Source organism: Macaca mulatta, chromosome 16 (genome assembly GCF_049350105.2).
Source record: "Macaca mulatta isolate MMU2019108-1 chromosome 16, T2T-MMU8v2.0, whole genome shotgun sequence".
NCBI classification, from domain to species: domain Eukaryota; kingdom Metazoa; phylum Chordata; class Mammalia; order Primates; family Cercopithecidae; genus Macaca; species Macaca mulatta.
In genome coordinates, this window is record NC_133421.1 from 51,318,487 (window position 1) to 51,340,815 (window position 22,329).

At 46.4% G+C, this 22,329-nt stretch overlaps 2 protein-coding genes and 1 non-coding gene across 8 annotated transcripts in view; all 3 read left to right on the forward strand.

The window, feature by feature from the left end:
- Positions 1 to 8,642, forward strand: part of IGBP1C (IGBP1 family member C) — a 32,116-nt gene extending 23,474 nt beyond the window's left edge. The window contains exons 1-2 of one of the 3 annotated variants that reach the window (XM_077970907.1): positions 6,803 to 7,064; positions 7,220 to 8,642. In XM_077970907.1, the coding sequence (XP_077827033.1) occupies positions 7,449 to 8,471 (1,023 nt within the window). In that variant the 5' untranslated portion in view covers positions 6,803 to 7,064; positions 7,220 to 7,448 and the 3' untranslated portion in view covers positions 8,472 to 8,642. Of the gene's footprint in view, positions 1 to 6,802; positions 7,065 to 7,219 lie in introns of those variants that run through there. The other 2 variants (XM_077970909.1, XM_077970908.1) reach the window with 2 other exon arrangements.
- The window catches only part of TEX14 (testis expressed 14, intercellular bridge forming factor), a 138,437-nt gene that overhangs the window by 23,527 nt on the left and 92,581 nt on the right, over positions 1 to 22,329 (forward strand). For 3 of the 4 annotated variants that reach the window (XM_077970850.1, XM_077970851.1, XM_077970852.1), the window contains exon 2: positions 17,825 to 17,961. In XM_077970850.1, the coding sequence (XP_077826976.1) occupies positions 17,826 to 17,961 (136 nt within the window). In that variant the 5' untranslated portion in view covers position 17,825. Of the gene's footprint in view, positions 1 to 9,897; positions 9,935 to 17,824; positions 17,962 to 22,329 lie in introns of those variants that run through there. The other variant, XM_077970849.1, reaches the window with a different exon arrangement.
- Positions 2,708 to 2,870, forward strand: LOC114673290 (U1 spliceosomal RNA). The gene has a single exon (XR_003724010.1). It is a non-coding gene; the product is annotated as a U1 spliceosomal RNA (small nuclear RNA).

Genomic DNA, 22,329 nt, shown 5'->3' on the forward strand with positions numbered 1-22,329 from the left:
CTTTTTTTTGGTGGTTTTTTTTTTCTATTGCTTTTTTTGGTGGTTTTTTTGGTGGTGTTTTTGTTTTTGTTTTGAGACAGAGTCTTGCTCTTTTGCCCAGGCTGGAGTGCAGTGGCATGATCTCAGCTCACTGCAACCTCTGCCTCCTGGGTTCAAGCCATTCTTCTGCCTCAGCCTCCCCAGTAGCTGGAATTACAGGCATGCCCCACCATACCTGGCTAATTTTTGTATTTTTAGTAGAGACAGGGTTTCACCATGTTGGTCGGGCTGGTCTTGAACTCCTGACCTCAAGTGATCTGCCCCCCTCAGCCTCCCAAAGTGCTGAGATTACAGGGGTGAGCCACTGCGCCTGGCATTGTCTCTCCCTTTTTTACACAATATAGATGTATCCCTAATCCTCCATTCATACAGTGTTGATAATTGCCAGTTTCCATTTTTTATGCTTGCCTTAGAACAGTGGTTCTCAGCCTTTTTTTCTAATTTGACATATACCCGGAACAAATGATACTCACTTGCCAGAAAGTTTCCATCCTACAGCTTCTCAAACTGTGTGATGTAATATATTGACCCCCCAGTCCTCAGGGTCTTTGGGTGGGATGTTAGGGTGGGTGACTAGAGCCCTTGGGCCAGTTACCTAACATAGCAGTTCACCTGGGATGCCACATGCTTTCTGGGTGATCCAGATTGTTTTCTATAGATGTCACCCTTGTCTATGTGTGCATAAAAATAAAAAAGGAAGTCCTCTCTGGGGATGTCTATGTGGATTTTAATTCCTTCTCTGCCACTTGGGCATATATCAGCCTCTCTTGGCCTCAGTTTTCTCATCTGCAAAATGGAGATATTGTCTACTCTGTAGAATTATTGAGTGGATTAAATGAGTTAAGGTGTGTGAAGTTCTTCTCCCTGTGCTGGGAGCACCATGAGCCTTCAGTGAGCATTGGCTAAGATGATTCAGTAGACAGTCATGACTGGACCCAGGCTCTAGTTACTTCCTCCACATTTGCAGGGGTTTATAGTTACTGTAGCTCCTCCAGGCACATCAGTAGAAGAGGCTTTGGTAACTGGGAGAGGTGAATTTTTTGCTGTAAGGATGACTTTGTTTAGGACCATCAGGATAGGTATAGGGACCACTGCAATGGGGTCTTATAGTAGAGGAGAAAGATTGGGCACAAGTCCAAAGTACAGCATGGGCAAATGGGAATTTATAGCCAAGGAGCAGTGTGGAGGTCAGTGGATGGAAAATTACCAAGAGGAAACATCAGGGGTAAGAGGAATTCTGGCTAAACTGATCTAACAGGATTCTTGCTGAAGACAGGCTGGGGTGATCAGATATCACCTGGGGGGTGGTGCAGGATGAGGAACCTGATCAGATTTGGAGAATTTGGGTTTCAGCTAAATTGAATTAGTAGGGTTCCTTTACTAAAACTAGATTTTACAAGAACATGCACAGACTGGCCTATGAGAAGATTCAGAAGCCTGACTAAGGTTTCGCCAAGCAAACAAGAAAAGAATTTTTTTTTTTGAACCAGAGTCTCGCTCTGTCGCCCAGGCTGGAGTGTGGTGGCGTGATCACGGCTCATTGGCTCACTGCAACCTCCGCCTCCCAGATTCAAGCAATTCTCCTGCCTCAGCCTCCCAAATAGCTGGGATTACAGGCGCGTGCCACCACACCCAGCTAATTTTTGTATTTTTAGTAGAGACGGGGTTTCATCATGTTGGCCAGGCTGGTCTCGAACCCCTGACCTCAGGTGATCCGCCCGCCTGGGCCTCCTAAATGTATTGGGATTACAGGCATGAGCCACCTCAGCCGGCCAGCAAAGAATCTTCATCATGCCTCAGGTTCTTTATCCATGAAATGGGGATGATTCCATTTCCTACTTCAACGTTGTGAGGATTAACCATAAATTTAGTCCAGGTGCATGGTAAACAGTAGATGTTAGCTGTTAGTATTTCTTGGTTTGCTTTAGGGTTTTTATTGGATTGCGTGACTCACATGTTATAATTATGCTTTAAGGTTTAAGCTATTCGTTAATTTATTTGGTTTAGTCTTTACAAGAACTCCTCCAAGGACAGTAATGCAGGTTTTACAAACTGAGGAACAAGTTGAGGCCATAAGCTCATCGAAAGTCTTGCATTGTGAACACTAGATTGCAGTCCAGATCTTGGATTCCAAAACCCTCCACTCTGCAATACAACCTGCTAGCATGCCCTATTCCCCTTCTTGGAATAAGAGAAAATGATGCTCGGCTGGTGCATAGCGTGGGTATCCCGCGACTAAAAGTTCATTCACGTCTGTTTGCTCAAGGAAACTCTCCATACTGGGAGATCCGAAGGCCTTAGGCTACGCCAAAAGTAGGGAGGTGGTGCGTTTTTGTCAGGAAAATGGCCTGACAGACGTCACTTGCATTGATGCGAGCGGGAGGAGGAACTGGTGGTTGGAAGCGGGCCCAGATGAGAGCGCAGCTGTGCTCTCTGACCAGCCAGGCCTACGCATGACGTGACGCCGGGAGGGGGAGTAAATTAAAGACTGCATTTTGGAAGGGCGTTCCTTTTTGCACAACTCTGTCGCCAACACTAAGATATAGTATAAAAATCTATTTTGTTCACGATATGTGGACAGAGTACAATTAGAGTCGTTTCAGGAGTTACACGCAGTTTACAATGATGTGGGTGGCACCGGGGATTGCTGGGGTCTGGCAAGTACCTCATACTTACCTGGCTGGGGAGATACCATGATCACGAAGGTGGTTTTCCCAGGGCGAGGCTCATCCATTACACTCCAATTATGCTGACCCCCGCTGCTTTCCCAGATGTGGGAAACTCGACCGCATAATTTGTGATAGTGGGGGCTGCGTACGCGCTCTTCCCTGGTTGTGGTGGTTGAAATGAGAGTTTTGTTGTGTATTTGCTTTTGCTTTGTTTTTTGCCGGTGGAAGGATTGTTTGGCTTTGTTTACCTAGGCTGGAGTGCAATGGTGCCCAGATTCATGCGCCCAGCTTCTTTGGTTGTTTTAGGTTTTTGCCTTATTTTGGGGGGGCACAGTCTTGCTGTTTCCCAGGCTGGAGTGCACTGGAGCAATCTCGGCTCACTGCAGCCTCCATCTCCCGAGTTCCAGCTATTCTCGTGTCTCAGCTTCCCGAGAAACTGGGATTACATTACAGGAGTGTACCACATGCCCGGCTAATTTTTGTATTTTCAGTAGAGATGGGGTCTTACCATGTTGGCAAGGCTGGTCTGGAACTCCTGTCCTCAAGTGATCCACACCTTTGGCCTTTCATAATGCTGGAATTACAGGCGTGAGCCATGGCACCTGGCTTTTTTTTTTTTTTTTTTCTTTTGAGACAGCGTTTTGCTTTTTGTCACCCAGGCTGGAGTGCAATGGTGCAATCTCAGCTCACTGCAACCTCCGCCTCCTGAGTAGAGCTGGGAATACAGGCACCCGCCACCACGCTTGGCTAATTTTTTGTATTTTTAGTGGAGACAGGGTTTCACCATGTTGGTCAGGCTGGTCTCTTGATGTCAGGTGATCCACCCTCTTCCGCCTCCCAAAGTGCTGGGATTACAGGCGAGAGCCACCGCGCCCTGGGTTTTTTTTTTTTTTTTCATTGTTTCTTTTGGTTCTTAATGCTTTTGGGGTTGCAGGGTTGTTACCGTTGCTTACTGTTTAAAGCTGTACCTTGCTATCGTTTAATGCTTAGGAACTTTAGTAAGGTAAATGCAATGATTTGTGGATTTTTTTGGTTTTTATTTTTTGTTTTTTATAAGACAGAGTCTCACCCTGTTGCCCAGGCTGGAGTGCAGTAGTGTAATCTCAGCTCACTGCAACCTCCGCCTCCCAGGTTCAAGCAATTCTCATGCCTCAACCTCAGAGTAGCTGGACTGCAGCCATGCATGACCACAATAAGCTAATTGTATTTTTGGTACAGGCAGGGTTTAGGCAAGTTGGTCAGGCTAATTGTCAACTGCTGGCCTCAAGCCATCCGGCCTCAGCCTCCCAAAGTGCTGGGATTTTAGGCATGAGTCATCGTGCCCAGTCAAAACATGATAATAAAGTTAATTTCATGTGGGCCCGGCCTGATGACTCACACTTGTAATCCCAGTACTTTGGGAGGCTGAGGCAGGAGGATGGCTTGAGACCAGGAGCTCAAGACCAGACTGGGCAGCATAGCGAGACCCTCATCTCTATAAATAAAAAATAATAAAAATAATAATATAGCTACTAAAAATGTTCAATTGAATATGTTGAATGTTGCCCACACCATATTCCACTGGAGAAGCATTGCTCTACTTAATCTGTTTCCTTACTTTAAAGTTTCCAGACAGCCTTACTGTATTACTTCCATAAACTTATATGCCTGCTCTTCCTGGAATGCACTTCCCTGCCCTGCCGTTCTTCATCTACCTGGAAAACTTGTACTTCAGCCCTTCCAAACTGCCTGGGATCCACTCAGTGCCACTGAACCCACCTAACCTTATCTGTTAGGTACCATAGGCACAGGGCCTAGGGGCACTTCTTTTAAAAATCAGAAGAAAAAAATGAATTTTTAGCTGGAAGAAAATGTCATATATAATAATATATTCATGTTTTAATGCAGTCATAAGATAGCATTTTTAATATACATTTTAATGGAAATATGTATATTTTAACAGAGGAGGCAGGCACACAAAGGCAAAAGTATGGGCCCTTCAAAATCGTAATGTGGCTCTGACTGAACTTTTTATAGTCTGGCAAGTCTGTTTTCCCTACAGACTATGATCTTATTTATTGCAGGCAGACTCGGTCTTTGCATTATTCCTCTTAGTATCCCCAGAGGCCAGGCCAGTGGACTGGACCTTGAACATTTAAGTGGCTGTGAGTAAATGAAAAGTATGCACTACGTGTAAGTAATGACTTGAGAACAGGTGTTTTTCATCATTAGCAGCACTCAAAGAAATTCAATAATACTTTATGAATGGTGAAAATACTGGAGTAGACAATGTGGTCATCAGAAATGAAGTTCTCCCAGCATAGCAAAAAGGGTCTGTTAGTACCTGTGATATCAGAGCCATGGGGGGCACAAATAATCATAGAGGCCTCAGAGCTGTTGTCAGCCTGGCATTCCTGGATACCATTGAAAGCAGCCAAAGTATTACTTTCCTGATGTGAAATCAAACCTTCTGGAATAAAATTAGGAAGATAGTTCAATAATGAGATTATATAGTATAACTGAGGTGGGCTGGGTCACACTTTGTGGATGAAGGTAATCCAGCAATTGTCCTAAATCAGCAATTGTACTAAATAGTGTGGAGTTGGTTTTTTGCTGCTGTTGTTGTTTTTTGTTGATTGGGGAGCGGTTAAGACAGGGTCTTACTCTCACTAGGCTGGAGTGTAGTGGCACAACACAGCCTCAATCTCCCCAAGCTCAGGTGATATCAGCACCTCGGCCTCCCAAAGTGATGGGATTACAGGCATGAGCTACCGCCCCTGGCCTAAACAGAGTTAGTATGGTTTTTATTGCAGAGCTTTGTGGCTGAGAAATGCAGCTTCAGGGCCAGTGTGTTTCAGGAGTGAATGGATTTGGCTCTCCACAACTCAGAGTGTTGAGTAAGACATTTAGTGGCCGGGCACAGTGGCTCATGCCTGTAATCCCAGCACTTCGGGAGGCTGAGGCAGGCAGATCACCTGAGGTCAGGGGTTCGAGACCAGCCTGGCCAACATGGCGAAACCCTGTCTCTACCAAAAACACAAAAAATTAGCCAGATGTGGTGATGCATGCCTATAGTTCCAGCTACTCAGGAGGCTGAGGCAGGAGAATTGCTTGAATTCAAGAGATGGAGGTTGCAGTGAGCCAAGATCATGTCACTGCACTCCAGCCTGGGTGACAGAGTGAGACTCTGTCTTAAAAATAATAATAATAATAATAAATTAGATTCAGTGACATTGGCATTAATGACTTTTTTTTTTTTTTTTTTTGAGACAGAGTTCTGCTCTTGTTGCCCAGGCTAGAGTGCAATAGCGTGATCTCGGCTTACTGCAACCTCCGCCTCCCACGTTCAAGCAATTATCCTGCCTCAGCCTCCTAAGTAGTTGGGGTTACAGGCATGTGCCACCACAACTGGCTAATTTGGTATTTTTAGTAGAGACAGGGTTTCTCCAAGTCAGGATGGTCTCAAACTCCTGACCTCAGGTGATCCAGCTGCCTCGGCCTCCCAAAGTGCTGGGATTACAGGTGTGAGCCACCACGCCTGGCCAACATTAATGACGTTTTAACAGTCACAATTGCTCTGTGAACTTATATGACAAAACTCAGCTTTTAAAAACTACTGAGTATATATGTCAATCTCATATTTCTGAGCATCAGCCCTTCCTTCCTTGACCCCCATGAGGCTAAGGGATGGTTGGAAATTCAGAGATGAGGTGAGACTCACAAACTGAGGGGCATGTCTTAGGACAGCACACCTGAGTTGGCAGGAACAGCCATGATCTGAGATTAATAGGTGTGCGCGTGTTGCCCTTCCCCACGTGTGAGGGAACTCTCCAAATAACATTCTGTATTGAGGGGCTGTGTTTCTCCATCTCAACTTATTTGGGGCCTTTGATTTAGTCATGATTTGGTCATGTAGTTGGTTTGATTCTGTGTATGTGTGTGTGTGTAATATGTGTGCTATATATCTGTACACACATAATATGTATTATGTACAAGCAATTCTCCTGCCTCAGCCTCCTGAGTAGCTGGGATTACAGGCACCTGCCACCACGCCCAGCTAATTGTTTGTATTTCTAGTAGAGACGGGGTTTCACTGTGTTAGCCAGGATGGTCTCAGTCTCCTGACCTCGTAGTCCGCCCGCCTCGGCCTCCCAAAGTGGTGGGATTACAGGTGTGAGCCACCGCGCCCGGCCGCTCAGTAATTTTTAAAAACTGAGTTTTAGGCCAGGCGTGGTGGCTCACGCCTGTAATCCCAGTACTTTGTACATCATACATACACAGATATACACATATAAGCGCACTCAGTTTGTTACCAAATCCAGGCCTGATGCTACTTGCCTGTGTGGCAGGAACTGCAGATACTTGAATCTTGGCAAAGTCAGTTTGGGGGTTCCAAAGTACAGGGGGCAGCAGTCGAGGGGCAGAATAGCCTGGGTTGGGGGTAGCCGCATTTTAAATGCATTCTCTTATTCAGTCCTCACAGAAATCTTGTGAGCCAGGCAGGCAGTATTATTCCCACTTTACAATTTTAGGAAACGAAAACAGAGAGACAAAGTTTGACGAAGACCCAGAGTGGAGCAGCGATTCAGACCCGGCACAACCGACTCTGTTGCTTTCCCCTATGTCTCCCCATCGCCACCGCCTCCCTGACTGCCCTGCTCGGCAGCGCCCGATTGAGACTGGTTGTTAGAAATCCGCGCCAGAATCTTTACGTGTGTCCAGAAAGGGAAGGAATCAACATTACACGTCAGCCTTCCCAAGATGGCAGCTGCTGAAGACGAGTTTCTGCCGCCGCCGCGGCTCCCCGAGCTGTTCGATTCCAGCAAACAGCTTCTGGAAGAAGTCGAAGGAGCGACTGAACCCACCGGTTCCCGGATAGTCCAGGAAAAGGTGTTAAAGGGCCTCGACCTCCTTCAGAAGGTTGCCAAAATGTTATCGCAGCTCGACTTGTTTAGCCGAAATGAAGATTTGGAGGAGATTACTTCCACCGACCTGAAGTACCTGATGGTGCCAGCGTTTCAAGGAGCCCTCACCATGAAACAAGTCAACCCCAGTAAGCGTCTAGATCATTTGCAGCAGGCTCGCGAACACTTTATAAAATACTTAACTCAGTGTCATTACTATCGTGTGGCCGAGTTTGAGCTACCCCAAACCAAGACCAACTCAGCTGAAAATAACACTGCTATTACTTCCACGGTTTATCCTAGCCTCGTTGCTATGGCATCTCAAAGACAGGCTAAAATAGAGAGATACAAGCAGAAGAAGGAGTTGGAGCATAGGTTGTCTACAATGAAATCTGCTGTGGAAAGTGGTCAAGCAGATGATGAGCGTGTTCGTGAATATTATCTTCTTCACCTTCAGAGGTGGATTGATACCAGCTTAGAAGAGATTGAGAGCATTGATCAGGAAATAAAGATCCTGGGAGAGAAAGACTTTTCAAGAGAGGCATCCACTTCGAACTCATCTGGCCATGAGAGGCCTCTAATAAAACCCTTCATTCTCACTCGGAACATGGCGCAAGCCAAAGTATTTGGCGCTGGTTATCCAAGTCTGGCTTCTATGACAGTGAGTGACTGGTATGATCAACATCAGAAACATGCAGTGTTACCAGATCAGGGAATAGCTAAGGCAACACCAGAAGAATTCAGAAAAGCCACTCAGCAACAGAAAGATCAAGAAAAGGAGGAAGAGGATGATGAACAAACACTCCAAAGAGCTCGAGAGTGGGATGACTGGAAGGACACCCACCCTAGGGGTTACGGCAACCGACAGAACATGGGCTAATCTTCCCACAACACGGCAGGACTTCAGGGTGCACACCTTCCCCGCCAAGCAAAACCATGCAGCCTTCCCCTCCCTGGGCTCCTGTTCAGCTGTGTACAACGAAGGCAAAGATGCTTAATGTTGCTTTGAGTTCAATAAAGTGTTAATTATTATTATTGTTACTATTATTTTTTGAGATGGAGTTTTTTACTTGTCGCCTAGGTTGGAGTGCAATGGTGCGATCTTGGCTCACTGCAACCTCCACCTCCTGGTTCAAGCGATTCTCCTGCCTCAGCCTCCTGAGTAGCTGGGATTACAGGCGCCTGCCACCACACCCAGCTAATTTTTTGTATTTTGAGATGGGGTTTCACCATGTTGGTCAGGCTGGTCTTGAACTCCTGACCTCAGGTGATCCACCCACCTTGGTCTCCCAAAGTGCTGGGATTACAAACGTGAGCCACCGTGCCTGGCCTAAAGTGTTAAATTATTAAGCATGTATTTGTACTGTAGATGATGTGAGCCATCAATCTAGTTTTGGCATCATCATCCTCATCGTGGTGTGTTCCAATTTCTTAAGTGGAATGAAAAGAACACTGAGGGCCAGGCGCGGTGGCTTATGTCTGTAATCCCAGCACTTTGGGAGGCCGACGTTGGCGGGTCACCTGAGGTCAGGAGTTCGACCCCAGCCTGGCCAACGTGGTGAAACCCCATCTCTACTAAAACTACAACAATTAGCTGGGCGTGGTGGCAGGCACCTGTAATCCCAGCTACTCGGGAGGCTGAGGCAGGAGAATTGCTTGAACCTGAGAGGCGGAGGTTGCAGTGAGCCGAGATCACGCCATTGCACTCCAGCCTGGGCAACAAGAGCGAAACTCCGTCAAGAAAAAAAGAAAGAGAAAGAGAGAGGGAGAGAGGGATAAAAGGGAGGGAGGGAGGGAGAAAGGGAGGGAAGGAGGGAGGGAAAGAAAGAGAAAAGGAAGGGAGGGAGGGAGGGAAAAAAAAAACACTGAGAAATAGGTCTGGATAATTAATGGCTGTATGAATTATCTGAAAAAGTAACAAAGGTTCCTTCTATTATATGAGCCTGTGCAGAAAAAAGGAAAAGAAAATTTCTTATCACACAATGCGATTTCTTTTGAATCTTTGGGAGCGGTAGCTAAGAGTGAACCGATCTGGAAGGGAATTCAGTCAAAGCGTAAAGAAGCAGATGGTGACGTCACTATTAGAGGCGGGCATATGTAGATAGAGGCGCAGTGATTGCCGGTTCTAGTGCGTTCTTCGCGCGGAAGAATTTTTCTAGCGAATATCAAAGAAGGTGTAGTCTGAGTTGTGTCATACGAAGAAGTGGTGGTTTCGAAATGATGCCTAAAAACTCACAATACAATTTGCCATGACTAAGTAGTGTGTTGAGGACGGTGGTGAGGTAGCTAGTAGTAACTAACAACTCGTACTTATCTAGCAGGGGAGATATCATGATCACGAAGGTGGTTTTTTTTTTGTTTTTGTTTTTTTATTATTAAAGGCGAGGCTTTTTCGTTGCACTTTGGATGTGTGTATTGATCCTTGTGATATCCGCAAATGTGGGAAACTTGACTGCGTAATTTGTGGTAGGGGCGACTGCGTTCGCGCTTTCTTCTGATTGCACGATGTGTTTGGAAAGATAGCATGTGTGCCGTTGTTGTCATAGTGTCGTGGGTTTGGAATTGTTGCGAGCTTAGGTTTTATCCGGCTATGTCTTTTTTCTGTTTCAAGTTTAATTAGGCGCTTTTTTATGCACTTTCTATGAAAGGTGGAAAAATAAGTCAGATTCTCGGGTGGTGGTGTGCACCGGTGCTAGCTCCTCAGGAGACTGCGGTCATTTGATCCCAGAGGGAGACTTTAATGAGCCAATATCGTGCCACTGCACTCCTGTCTGAGGGACAGAGACCCAATCTCAATGAAGAAAGAAAGAAAAAAAATTCCTGGGTCTTCAGGTGGGAAGTTAAGTACCTCATCCCTTGTAGTTCAGTTTTTCTGTGCAGATAAATTTACCAGTTTCCTGTGCAGATAAATTTACCTTAGCCTTTTCTTCTGGTGGGATGAATTGCTGAGGGTGGCTCAAGCCTACAGTCCCAGCACTTTGGGAGGCCGAGTCGGGTGTCTCACTTGAAGTCAGGAATTCCAGACCAGTCTGGCCAACATGATGAAACCCTGTCTCTACTGAAAATACAAAAAATTAGCCAGGCATGGTGGTGCACATCTGTAATCCCAGCTACTCGGGAGGCTGAAGCAGGAGAATCACTTGAACCCAGGAGGCAGAGGTTGCAGTGAGCCAAGATCACACTACTGCACTCCAGCCCAGGTGACAGAGTGAGTCTCGGTCTCCAAAAAAAAAAAAAAAAAAAACCGCCGGTGCACAGCTGGTACACACCAGGAGGTACAGGCTGAGGCATGAGAATAGTGTAACCACCCAAGGGGTTCACCTTGCCTGCTGCCTAGACAGAGCCAATTCATCAAGACAGGGGAATTGCAATAGAGAAAGAGTAATTCACACAGAGCCAGCTGTGAGGGAGACCGGAGTTTTATTATTACTCAAATCAGCATTCGAGGAACACAGTTTTTAAGGATAACTTGGTGGGTGAAGGGAAACCAGTGAGCCAGGAGTGCTAATTGGTCAGGGAAGAAATCATAGGGAGTCAAAGCTGTCTTCTTGTGCTGAGTCAGTTCCTGGGTGGGGACCACAAGATCAGATGAGCCAGTTTATTGATCTGGGTGGTGCCAGCTGAAGTGCAAGGTCTGCAAAATATATCAAGCATTGATTTTAGGAGCAGTTTAGGAAGGGTCAGAATCTTGTAGCATCCAGCTGCATGACTCCTAAACCATAATTTCTAATCTTGTGGCTAATGTTAGTCCTACAAAGGCAATCTAGTCCCCAGACAAGAAGGAGGTCTGCTTTGGGAAAAGGCTGTTACTGTCTTTGTTTAAACTATAAACTGTAAACCAAGTTTCTCCCAAAGTTAGTTCAGTCTACACCCAGGAATGAACAAGGACAGCTTGGAAGTTAGAAGCAAGATGGAGTCAGTTAAGTTAGATCTCTTTCACTATCTCAGTCATAATTTTGCAAAGGCTGTTTCAATTGCTTGAACCCGGGAGGCAGAGGCTGCTGTGAGCCGAGATCGCACAACTGCACTCTAACTTGGGTGACAGAGCAAGACTCTGTCTCAAAAAAAAAAAAAAAAAAAAGAAAGGCATTTCCCGTATTGCTCAGATGAAATTATACACACGACAAAGACACAAACACCAGTTACTCCACTCAGTATCTGAGTTTTAATGTGGCAAAACAGACAAGAGGTTCCCTCTGAGTGAGGCCTGCTGAGCTTCTGCTAGTGATTCCTTCAGGATTCCACCCCCGACACACAGACAAGAACAAGCACAAGCCTTCACAAATCAGAATTCTAAAATCAGATTTGGGCCCAGCGTGGTGGCTCATGACTGTAATTCTAGCCCTTTGGGAGGCTGAGGTAGGAGATCACTTGAGCCCAGGAGTTCAAGATCAGCCTGGGCAACATAGTGAGACCTCATCTCTATTTTTAAAAAATAATAATAAAAAAATAAAAATAAAACCAGACTTGGCCAGCATGGTGGCTCACACCTATAATCCCAGAACTTTGGGAGCCTGAGGCAGGAGGATTGTTTGAGGCCAGGAGTTGAAGACCAGCTTAGGCAACATAGCAAGATCCCACATCTAAAAAAATTAAATAAAACCCGATTTCTTTTCCTTTTTTTTTTTTTTTGAGATGGAGTTTTGCTCAGTTGCCCAGGCTGGAGTGCAATGGCATGATCTCAGCTCACTGCAACCTCCACCTCCCAGGTTCAAGTGATTCTTGTGCCTCCGCCTCTTGAGTAGCTGGGACTACAGGTGCTCGCCACCACGCCTGGCCAATTTTTTTTGAAACGGAGTCTTGCTCTGTCACCCAGGCTGGAGTGCAATGGCATGATCTCGGCTCACTGCAACCTCCGCCTCCCAGGTTCACGCAATTCTCCTGCCTCAGCCTCCTGAGTAGCTGGGATTACAGGTGCCCGCCACCACACCCAGCTAATTTTTGTAGTTTTAGTAGAGATGGGGTTTCACCATGTTGGGCAGGCTGGTCTAGAACTCCTGACCTTGTGATCCACCAGCCTCACCCTCCTAAAGTGTTGGGATTACAGGCGTGAGCCATGCACCTAGACTTTTGTTTTTTGTTTTGTTTTGTTGAGACAGAGTCTCGCTCTGTTGCCCAGGCTGGAGTGCAGTGGCATGATCTTGGCTCACTGCAACCTCCACCTCCCAGGTTCAAGTGATTCTTGTGCCTCCGCCTCTTGAGTAGCTGGGACTACAGGTGCTCGCCACCACGCCTGGCCAACTTTTTTTGAAACGGAGTCTTGCTCTGTCACCCAGGCTGGAGTGCAATGGCATGATCTCGGCTCACTGCAACCTCCGCCTCCCAGGTTCACGCAATTCTCCTGCCTCAGCCTCCTGAGTAGCTGGGATTACAGGTGCCCGCCACCACACCCAGCTAATTTTTGTAGTTTTAGTAGAGATGGGGTTTCACCATGTTGGGCAGGCTGGTCTAGAACTCCTGACCTTGTGATCCACCAGCCTCACCCTCCTAAAGTGTTGGGATTACAGGCGTGAGCCATGCACCTAGACTTTTGTTTTTTGTTTTGTTTTGTTGAGACAGAGTCTCGCTCTGTTGCCCAGGCTGGAGTGCAGTGGCATGATCTTGGCTCACTGCAACCTCCACCTCCCAGGTTCAAACGATTCTCCTGCCTTAGCCTCCTGAGTAGCTGGGATTACAGGTGCCCGCCACCACACCCAGCTAATTTTTGTAGTTTTAGTAGAGATGGGGTTTCACCATGTTGGGCAGGCTGTTCTAGAACTCCTGACCTTGTGATCCACCAGCGTCACCCTCCCAAAGTGTTGGGATTACAGGCATGAGCCATGCACCCAGACGTTTGTTTTTTGTTTTGTTTTGTTGAGACAGAGTCTCGCTCTGTTGCCCAGGCTGGAGTGCAGTGGCATGATCTCGGCTCACTGCAACCTCCACCTCCCAGGTTCAAACGATTGTCCTGTCTCAGCCTCCTAAGTAGCTGGGACTACAGGCGCCCGCCACGACACCCAGCTAATTTTTGTATTTTTAGTAGAGGTGGGGGTTTCACCATATCAGTCAAGCTGGTCTTGAACTCCTGACCTCAGGTGATTCACCCGCCTTGACCTCCCAAAGTGTTAGGATTACAGGCGTGGGCCACTGTGCCTGACTGCCCGGCCAATTTTTGTATTTTTTGTAGAGACAGCATTTTGCCGTGTTGTCCAGGCTAGTCTCAAACTCGTGACCTCAGGTGATCCACCCTCCTCAGCCTCTCAAAGTGCTAGGATTACAGGTGTGAGCCATTACGCCCAACCAAAACCAGGTTTCTGAACTGAGACTTGAAGGGTCCAGGAGTACTTCCCCAAAACAGTGCCCTTTATTCTTCCAGTGTGGAAAAATGCCTTTAACAGGTCCCTTTCTATAGGTTAGGGAGAGTTAATAGGACCCTCGAAGAGTTTACATGGCCTCTGAGGAGGCCAACAGATCAGGAGAAGGGAAAGGGAGGATGGATTATGCTTGGGAATAATCATCAGAGACTTCTTCCAGAATCAGAAACCATTTCTCTGCTGCAAGCCAGTTTACGCGCCTAAAGTCAGCAATGTCCCTGCCTACAAGGGAGGTGCCAGACATGGCCCCTGGCTTAAAGGAGGGCTCGTCTCAGGGTGTCGAAATGTCAGGGTGTCCCAGAACAGAATGAGGTCCAGCTGCTTGTTCTCACAGTCCAATAATGAGATCCAGACTGGGAAAGAAGGGAGTTTATTGGCCAGGCGCGGTGGCTCACTTCTGTAATCCCAGCACTTTGGGAGGCCGAGGCAGGCAGACCACCTGAGGTCAGGAGTTTGAGACCAGCTTGGCCAACATTGTGAAACCCTGTCTCTACTAAAAATACAAAAATTAGTCAGCCAGATGCAGAGGCTTATGCCTGTAATCCCAGCACTTTGGGAGGCTGAGTCGGGTGCATCACGAGGTCAAGAGATCGAGACCATCCTGGCCAACATGGTGAGAACCCATCTTTACTAAAAATGCAAAAATTAGCTGGGCGTTGTGGTGCATGCATGTAGGCCTAGCTACTCGGGAGGCTGAGGCAGGAGAATCGCTTGAACCCAGGAAGCAGAGGTTGCAGTGAGCTGAGATTACGCCCCTGCACTCTAGCCTGGCGACAGAGCAAGACTCTGTCTCAAAAAAAAAAAAAAAAGAAAAGAAAAAATTAGCTGGACGTGGTGGCGGGTGCCTGTAATCCCAGTTACCCAAGAAGCTGAGGCAGGAGAATGACTGGAACCCAGGAGGCAGAGGCTGCAATGAGCCAAGATCACACCACTGTACTTCAGCCTGGGCGACAGAGCAAGACTGTCTCAAAAAAAAGACTAAAAGAAGGGAGTTTATTTCTGCAACTGGTTACAGGGAGAAGGTCAGAGTAACTCACCAGACCAACTAAAAAAGTTAAAAGTTTTGGCCCAGCGCAGTGGTTCATGCCTGTAATCTCAACACTTTGGGAGGCCTAGGTGGGCAGATCACCTGAGGTCAGAAGTTCGAGACCACCCTGGCCGACATGATGAAACTCCGACTCTATTAAAACTACAAAAATTAGCTGGTAATGATGGTGGGCACCTGTAATCCCAACTACTCGGGAGCCTGAGGCAGGAGAATCGTTTGAAGTCGGGAGGCGGAGATTGCAGTGAGCTGAGATCATGCCACTATACTGCAGCCTGGGCAACAAAGTAAGACTGTCTCAAAAAAAAAAAAAAAAAAAGTTACAAGTTTTTTTTTTTTTTCCCCAAAGCTTATATACATTCAAGGTCCATGCCGATATGCGGGAGTGCACCTACAAGGTGGGATGTTTCATTCAATCTATATCGAATCTTTTTTTTTTTTTTTTTGAGATGGAGTCTCGCTCTGTCTCCCAGGCTGGAGTGCAGTGGCACGATCATGGCTCACTGCAAGCTCCGCCTCCCGGGTTCAGGCCATTCTCCTGCCTCAATCTCCTAAGTAGCTGGGACTACAGGTGCCTGCCATCATGCCTGGCTAATTATTTTTTATATATATTTTTAGTAGAGACGGAGTTTCACCGTGTCAGCAAGGATGGTCTCGATCTCCTGATCTCGTGATCCGCCCGCCTCGGCCTCCCAAAGTGCTGGGATTACAGGCGTGAGCCACCACACCAGACCTATATCTAATCTTTAACTAGGATCTAGGGTCTGAAAAGCTTTCTCTAGAGTCTTGGAAAGTTTCTTAATCTTAAATGGTTCCCTGGTACAAGGTGTATGTGTAAAAATGCTATTATTATTTGATCAGACTTTAGGACCTGAGAAAGGCCAGATGGTGTCTTAATGGGTTTTTTTTGCATTCCAGCCCTTGTACTCAGGCACCAGTTTCTCCAGTTCTTTAATGTTTAACATATGCATTCATCAAAATTATAGTAAAGGGTTGGTGGAACCAGATTGTTCTGGCTGCTGATGAAAACCTGGACTGCCACAAAGGGGTCACTGAGCCATGGTTAAATGCCCACAAAGGGCATCTTTTCATAGGATCACTGTTAAATTGTAATCCCACGTGGCAAATCAGTGTAGTGAGACACTGGGTTGCAGCAGAGAAAAAGGTTTAATCATAGGACCGCAGAACAAGGAGATGGAAAGAAACCTCAAATGTCTCCCAAACTCATCGTTTTATAAGGAACCCACTCCTGCCATAACGACCTACTTCCTTTATAATGACAATAGCAGTAATCCATTCATGAGGGTGGTGCCCGCATGACCTAAACACATCTTAAAGGTTCTACCTCCCAACACCTCCATATTGGGGATCAAGTTTTCAACATATGGATTTTGGGGGACACGTTCAAACCATACCAGTAGGTACACCACAGACACTTGATTGTAAGAATGATGGTCAGATGTGGCTGCCACGTATGGAAAGTTAAAATTTCTCTGCATGGGTCTTATGCACAGTAACAGCTAACAACTATAGTGAACTTGTTTGGTGCCAGGTACTATGCTAAGCACTGCACACAAATTAGCTCCTTTGAAACTCTCAGGCTGGGCGCAGTGGCTCACGTCTGTAATCCCAACACTTTGGGAGGCTAAGGCAGGCGGATCACAAGGTCAAGAGATCAAGACCATCCTGTCCAACATGGTCAAACCTCATCTCTACTAAAAATACAAAAAATTAGCTGGGCATGGTGGCGCGCACCTGTAGTCCCAGCTACTCAGGAGGCTGAGGCAGGAGCATCGCTTGAACCCAGGAGGCAGAGGTTACAGTGAGCCAAGATTGCGCCACTGCACTCCAGCCTGACGACAGAGTGAGACTCCGTCACATACACAAAAAAAGAAACTGAAACTCTCAGCAACCCTCTGGTTATTATTATTCCCATGTTACAGATGAAGAAATTGAGGCCTATCAATGTTAAATAATTCCTCCAAGATCACACAGGGAGGTGACAGAGCCAAGACAGTTTCAGAGTCTGAACTATGAACCTAAACCACTATGTTATACTATCTAGCTTTACATAATGACTGCATTTGTGTTCTAACCTTTCAAAGTCAATACTCTCCAAGTTATCTTAATGACACAATAAACACATGTATTTAGAATTTTACTTCCTAGAAGTCCTCACTTTTTCAGTCCTGGGAATTAGTGACAAATATTGTATTTGTCTGTTCTTGTTCTGCTAATAAAGACATACCCAAGACTGAGTAATTTATAAAGAAAAGAGGTTTAATTGACTCATAGTTCTGCAGGGCTGGGGAGGCCTCAGGAAACTTACAATCATGGCAGATGGGAAGCAAACATGTCCTTCTTCACGTGATGGCAGGAAGGAGAAGTACTGAGTAAAAGAGGGAAAAAACCCTTTTAAAACCATCAGATCTCATGAGAACTCACTCACTGGTCACAAGAACAGCATGAGGGTAACCACCCCCATGATTAAATTACCTCCCACTGGGTCCCTCCCATGACTTGTGGGGATTATGGGAACTACAATTCAAGGTGAGATTTGGGTGGGGACATAGAGCCAAACCATATAAAGTATATTCAAATATATATATTTTTACTTGTCTCTTCTCATCATTCCTATATTCAACAGTATATTGAAGTTCTTTAATTTCAGCGATAACACTGAGGAAAAACATTAATTCAGAGTTTCAATAATTGTTCCCTAATCTTCATTATTAATGAGGGTGGCTGTACAGGTTTCTAAATGTGAAAGAATTAAGTTGTTTCCTTGCATTTCTGGTTCAGTTAAAATAAGCATACTGCTCTCTTTTGGAACAGGATGTCTCGGGCTGTTCCTCTTCCACTCCCCTGTCCTGTTCAACTTGGTACCTTAAGAAATGACTCCCTGGAAGCTCAGCTTCATGAGTATGTCAAACAAGGGAACTATCTGAAAGTGAAGAAAATTCTTAAGAAAGGTAAGCACCATATTGAGATGGCAGATGCACCTTGGTACACATTTCTGAATAGCGTTCAGAGAAAAAGGAATGTCATAAAGCTATGAATGAGTCCTTGGGGAAATCCAGAAATTAAATATAGAAATTAGATGTTCTCTAGCAGTGCAGTCAAGAGAGGTGTTAAATTCTTATTTTGAGGATGTTTTGCTTTGTTTTGTTTTGTGCTGGGGAAGCAACCACAAGCGCATCCAACTGCTACTGCTAGGCTCCTAAGGTTTCTCTGAAGTCACCCACCTTTGATTCTGCCTGATTCCTTTCCTTCAAATCTGCTCCATCCATTGAGTTCTCTGACACCTGTGGTTGACTGAGGAGACCAGTGTTCACAGCTGTCCCCTTCCTTGCTCCTTACTTCCACTTGGTGCCCTTTTTCCAGGGTTTTCTTGCTGAAGAATACAGGCAGACGTGGCTCAATGGCTGAAGCAGTCTTCAAAAGAACCAACAAACATGCCATGTGAATTTGGTCTGAGGAAACAAACCAAAGAACCAACGAACAAAAACCCATACACAAACAGAACCTTTTCTGGTGTTTGGCTCCTGATCTAGGGACCCAGACCTGCTTTTTTTTTTTTTTTATTGAGATAGAGTCTCACTCTGTTGCCAAATGCAGTGCAGTAGCATGATCACAGCTCATTGCATCCTCGACCTCCATGGGCTCAGGTGAATCTCCTGCCTCAGCTTTTCCAAATAGCTGGGACTATAGGCGTAAGCCACCATGTCTGGCTAATTTTTGTGTTTTTTGTTTGTTTGTTTCTTTGTTTCTTTGTTTGTTTTTTGTAGCGATGCTTTTGCCTTGTTGCCCAGGCTGGTCTAGAACTTCTGGGCTCAAGTGATCTGCCCATCTCAGCCTCTCAAGGTGCTAGGATTACAGGCATCAATCCAGACCTGCTATTTTCAATGTGAGCAGAGGTCCTGCTGGATCCCCCCTCTCTTTTCTTAGTATTGAAGGGGAGGCTTCTGAAACTTCTCTTTGCTGATTTGTGGAATAGTCAGGGTGACCTGGTTTTTCTCCACTTGCTTCAACAGCATTCCTGAAGATGTCCAGAAGGGTAACCCCAATTTTCCAACTATCCCACTGAATAGTTCCCTCATGAAGTTCTCATGGCTGGCACAGCGAATCCCATCTATCTGTAAACCCAGCACTTTGGGAGGCTGAGGCAGGAGAATTGCTTGAGGCCAGGAGTTCAAGACCAGTCTGAGACCAGCCTGGGCAACACTGTGAGACCCTGTCTCTACAAAAAATAAAAAAAAAATTAATCACTAGTTGATACTACAAGCATGGTAGTGCATGCCTGTAGTCCACCACACCAGGAGGCTGAGGCGAGACCCCATCTCAACAACAAAAAAATAAGTTCTCAAACCTTTTCATGTACTACCCCTAGGGTCCATAAGTGAAGTAGCTCACACTGAGCTCAATCATTTATGTGAAAGGTCCTGGGCTTTTTTTTTTTTCCCCTCAAAATTTTGCATTTTACTCCATAACTATCCACATATGTTTTAAAATAAAACGTTGTAAAACTCTGCTTCTCGGGCCAGGTGTGGTGACTCACACCTGTAATCCCAGCACTATGGGAGGCCAAGAGGGGTGGATCACCTGAGGTCAGGATTTGAGACCTGCCTGGCCAACATGGTGAAACCCCGTCTCTACTAAAAATAATTAGCTGGGCATGGTGGCGGGCGCCTGTAATCCCAGCTACTTGGGAGGCTGAGGCAGAAGAATCGCTTGAACTCGGGAGGCAGAGGTTGCAGTGAGCCTAGATCGCACCATTGCACTCCAGCCTGGGCAACAAGAGTGAGATTCTGTCTCAGAAAAAATAAAAAATAAAAAATAAATAAAACTCTGGGCTAGGCACAATGGCTCAAGCCTGTAATCCTAGCACTTTGGGAGGCCGAGGTGGGTGGATCACCTGAGGTCAGGAGTTTGAGACCAGCCCAGCCAACACAGTGAAACCCCGTCTCTACTGAAAATACAAAAATTAGGCCGGGTGCGCTGGCTCACGCCTGTAATCCCACCACTTTGGGAGGCCGAGGCGGGCGGATCACAAGGTCAGGAGATTGAGACCATCCTGGCTAACACGGTGAAACCCCGTCTCTACTAAAAATACAAAAAATCAGCCAGGCGTAGTGGCAGGCGCCTGTAGTTCCAGCTACTCAGGAGGCTGAGGCAGGAGAATGGCGTGAACCTGGGAGGCGGAGCTTGCAGTGAGCCGAGAACGCGCCACTGTACTCCAGCCTGGGTGACAAAGTGAGACTCCGTCTCAAAAAAAAAAAAAAACCAAAACTTAACTTAGCTGGGCGTGGTGGCGGGCACCTGTAGTCCCAGCTATTCAGGAGTCTGAGGCAGGAGAATCACTTGAACCTGGGAGGTGGAGGTTGCAGTGAGCTGAGATCAAGACAGAGTGAGATTACTCTGTCTAAAAAATAAATAAAACTCTGCTTCTCACAGTGAATGGTATGGATAGACAGTCACTAGAAGTCATAGCATACTTATATTGAACATCAATTTTTTTAGTGAATATCAGAGTATTATGACATTTATTATCTCCTAGACATCTCCTGAATATTCTGCATCTTCAAATGCTTGATATTCAGTTAGAGTAAGGGATGGGGTTAACAAGTGTACCTGGATATAGAACAGGACTTCATCTGCATCTGGGAATTCAATCTGAAGCCTCAGATTGAAGAATAAGGGGCAGTAAGTTCTCCCAAAGTCTGATAGAGGGCTTCTTAGGAGATGATCTAAATGATCACTAGATTCTTTAAAAGGTATTCACAGGGCCAGGTGTGATGACTCACTCCTGTAATCCCAGCACTTTGGGAGGCTGAGGTGGGTGGGTCACCTGCGGTCAGGAGTTTGAGACTAGCCTGGCCAACATGGTGAAACCCAGTCTCTACTAAAAATACAAAAATTAGCTGGGTGTGGTGGTGGGTGCCTGTAATTTCAGCTAATTGGGAGGCTGAGGCAGGAGAATTGCTTGAACCTGGGAGGCAGAGGTTGCAGTGAACCAAGATTGCGCCATTACACTCCAGCCTGGGCAACAAGAGCAAAACTCCACCTCAAAGGAAAAAAAAAAAAAAGAAGCCAGGCGTGGTGGCTCACGGCTGTAATCCCGGCACTTCGGGAGGCTGAGGTGGGCAGATCACTTGAGGTCAGGAGTTCGAGACCAGCTGGCCAACATGTTAAAACCCTGTCTCTACTAAAAATACAAAAATTAGCTGGGCGTGGTGGCCCATGCCTGTAGTCCCAGCTACTTGGGAGGCTGAGGAAGGAGAATTGCTTGAACCCGGGAGGCGGAGGTTGCAGTGAACCAAGATCATACCACTTCACTCCAACCTGGCGACAGAGCAAGACTCTGTCTCAAAAAAAGAAAAAAAAGAAAAGAAAAAGAAAAAAGGATAGTCACAGGATTAGAAAGCTGTGGCTTTCCCCATCCTTGCCAGTCTCAAGACAAGAGGCCCTTCAGACAAACCTCGGAGAGAATTGTAGTGCTTGCAGGCAGGAGAGATGAGACCTGAGTCCCAGCCTGCTATACAGTTGAAGTATGTCAGCCTACCCAAGCTGCCACCAAAGTGACATGCCAAGAAGCTGCAGTGTTCCCTGGAGTTGAGGAGGCAGGAAGACTGCTATCTGTCTCTTACTTGGAGCAGTCCTTGATGGGTGGGTGAGCATAGAAGGCTAGCAGTAATTAGTCACACTTGCACCAGCTGGTGGAACAAGTAGACTCCACAGTGGGTAGCTGAGCCATCTAAGGGGATTCTACCTGTGAAGGAAGAAAGAATCCCAACAGAGAGGCTGCAGGTAGGGCTCTAGAAGGAGGGAGTTGGGTGGCGGGCAAGAAGTCAGCAGAAGAGAGCACTGGCCTGTGTGGGGTTCTGCACAGTGTGGTGGAGGCACTTGAAGGACCCACTGGCACCTTCCACAACAGGACAGGCTTTAGGATAAAGCCAGAAGCTACACAGGGCATCAGCTGAGTATGAAGGCCATTGCCTCATTTTGTTTCATTGGTTCTCCCCCTTGCCTCAGCTCTGGAGTTGCCACAAACAGCGTTGAGATCAGAGGAAGAGTGGAGAAGCAAGGAGAAGGACAGTTAACAGAGCATTGCTGCATCCTGCAGTGTAGAGGAGGGAAGAAATTGGAATTGGCCTGGGCACGGTGGCTCACGCCTGTAATCCCAGCACTTTGGGAGGCCTAGGCAGGTGGATCATTTGAGCTCAGGAGTTTGAGAACAGCCTGGCCAACATGGTGAAACTCTGTCTCTACTAAAAATACAAAACTTAGCTGGACTTGGTGGCACATGCCCGTAGTCCCAGCTACTTGGGAGGCTGAGGCAG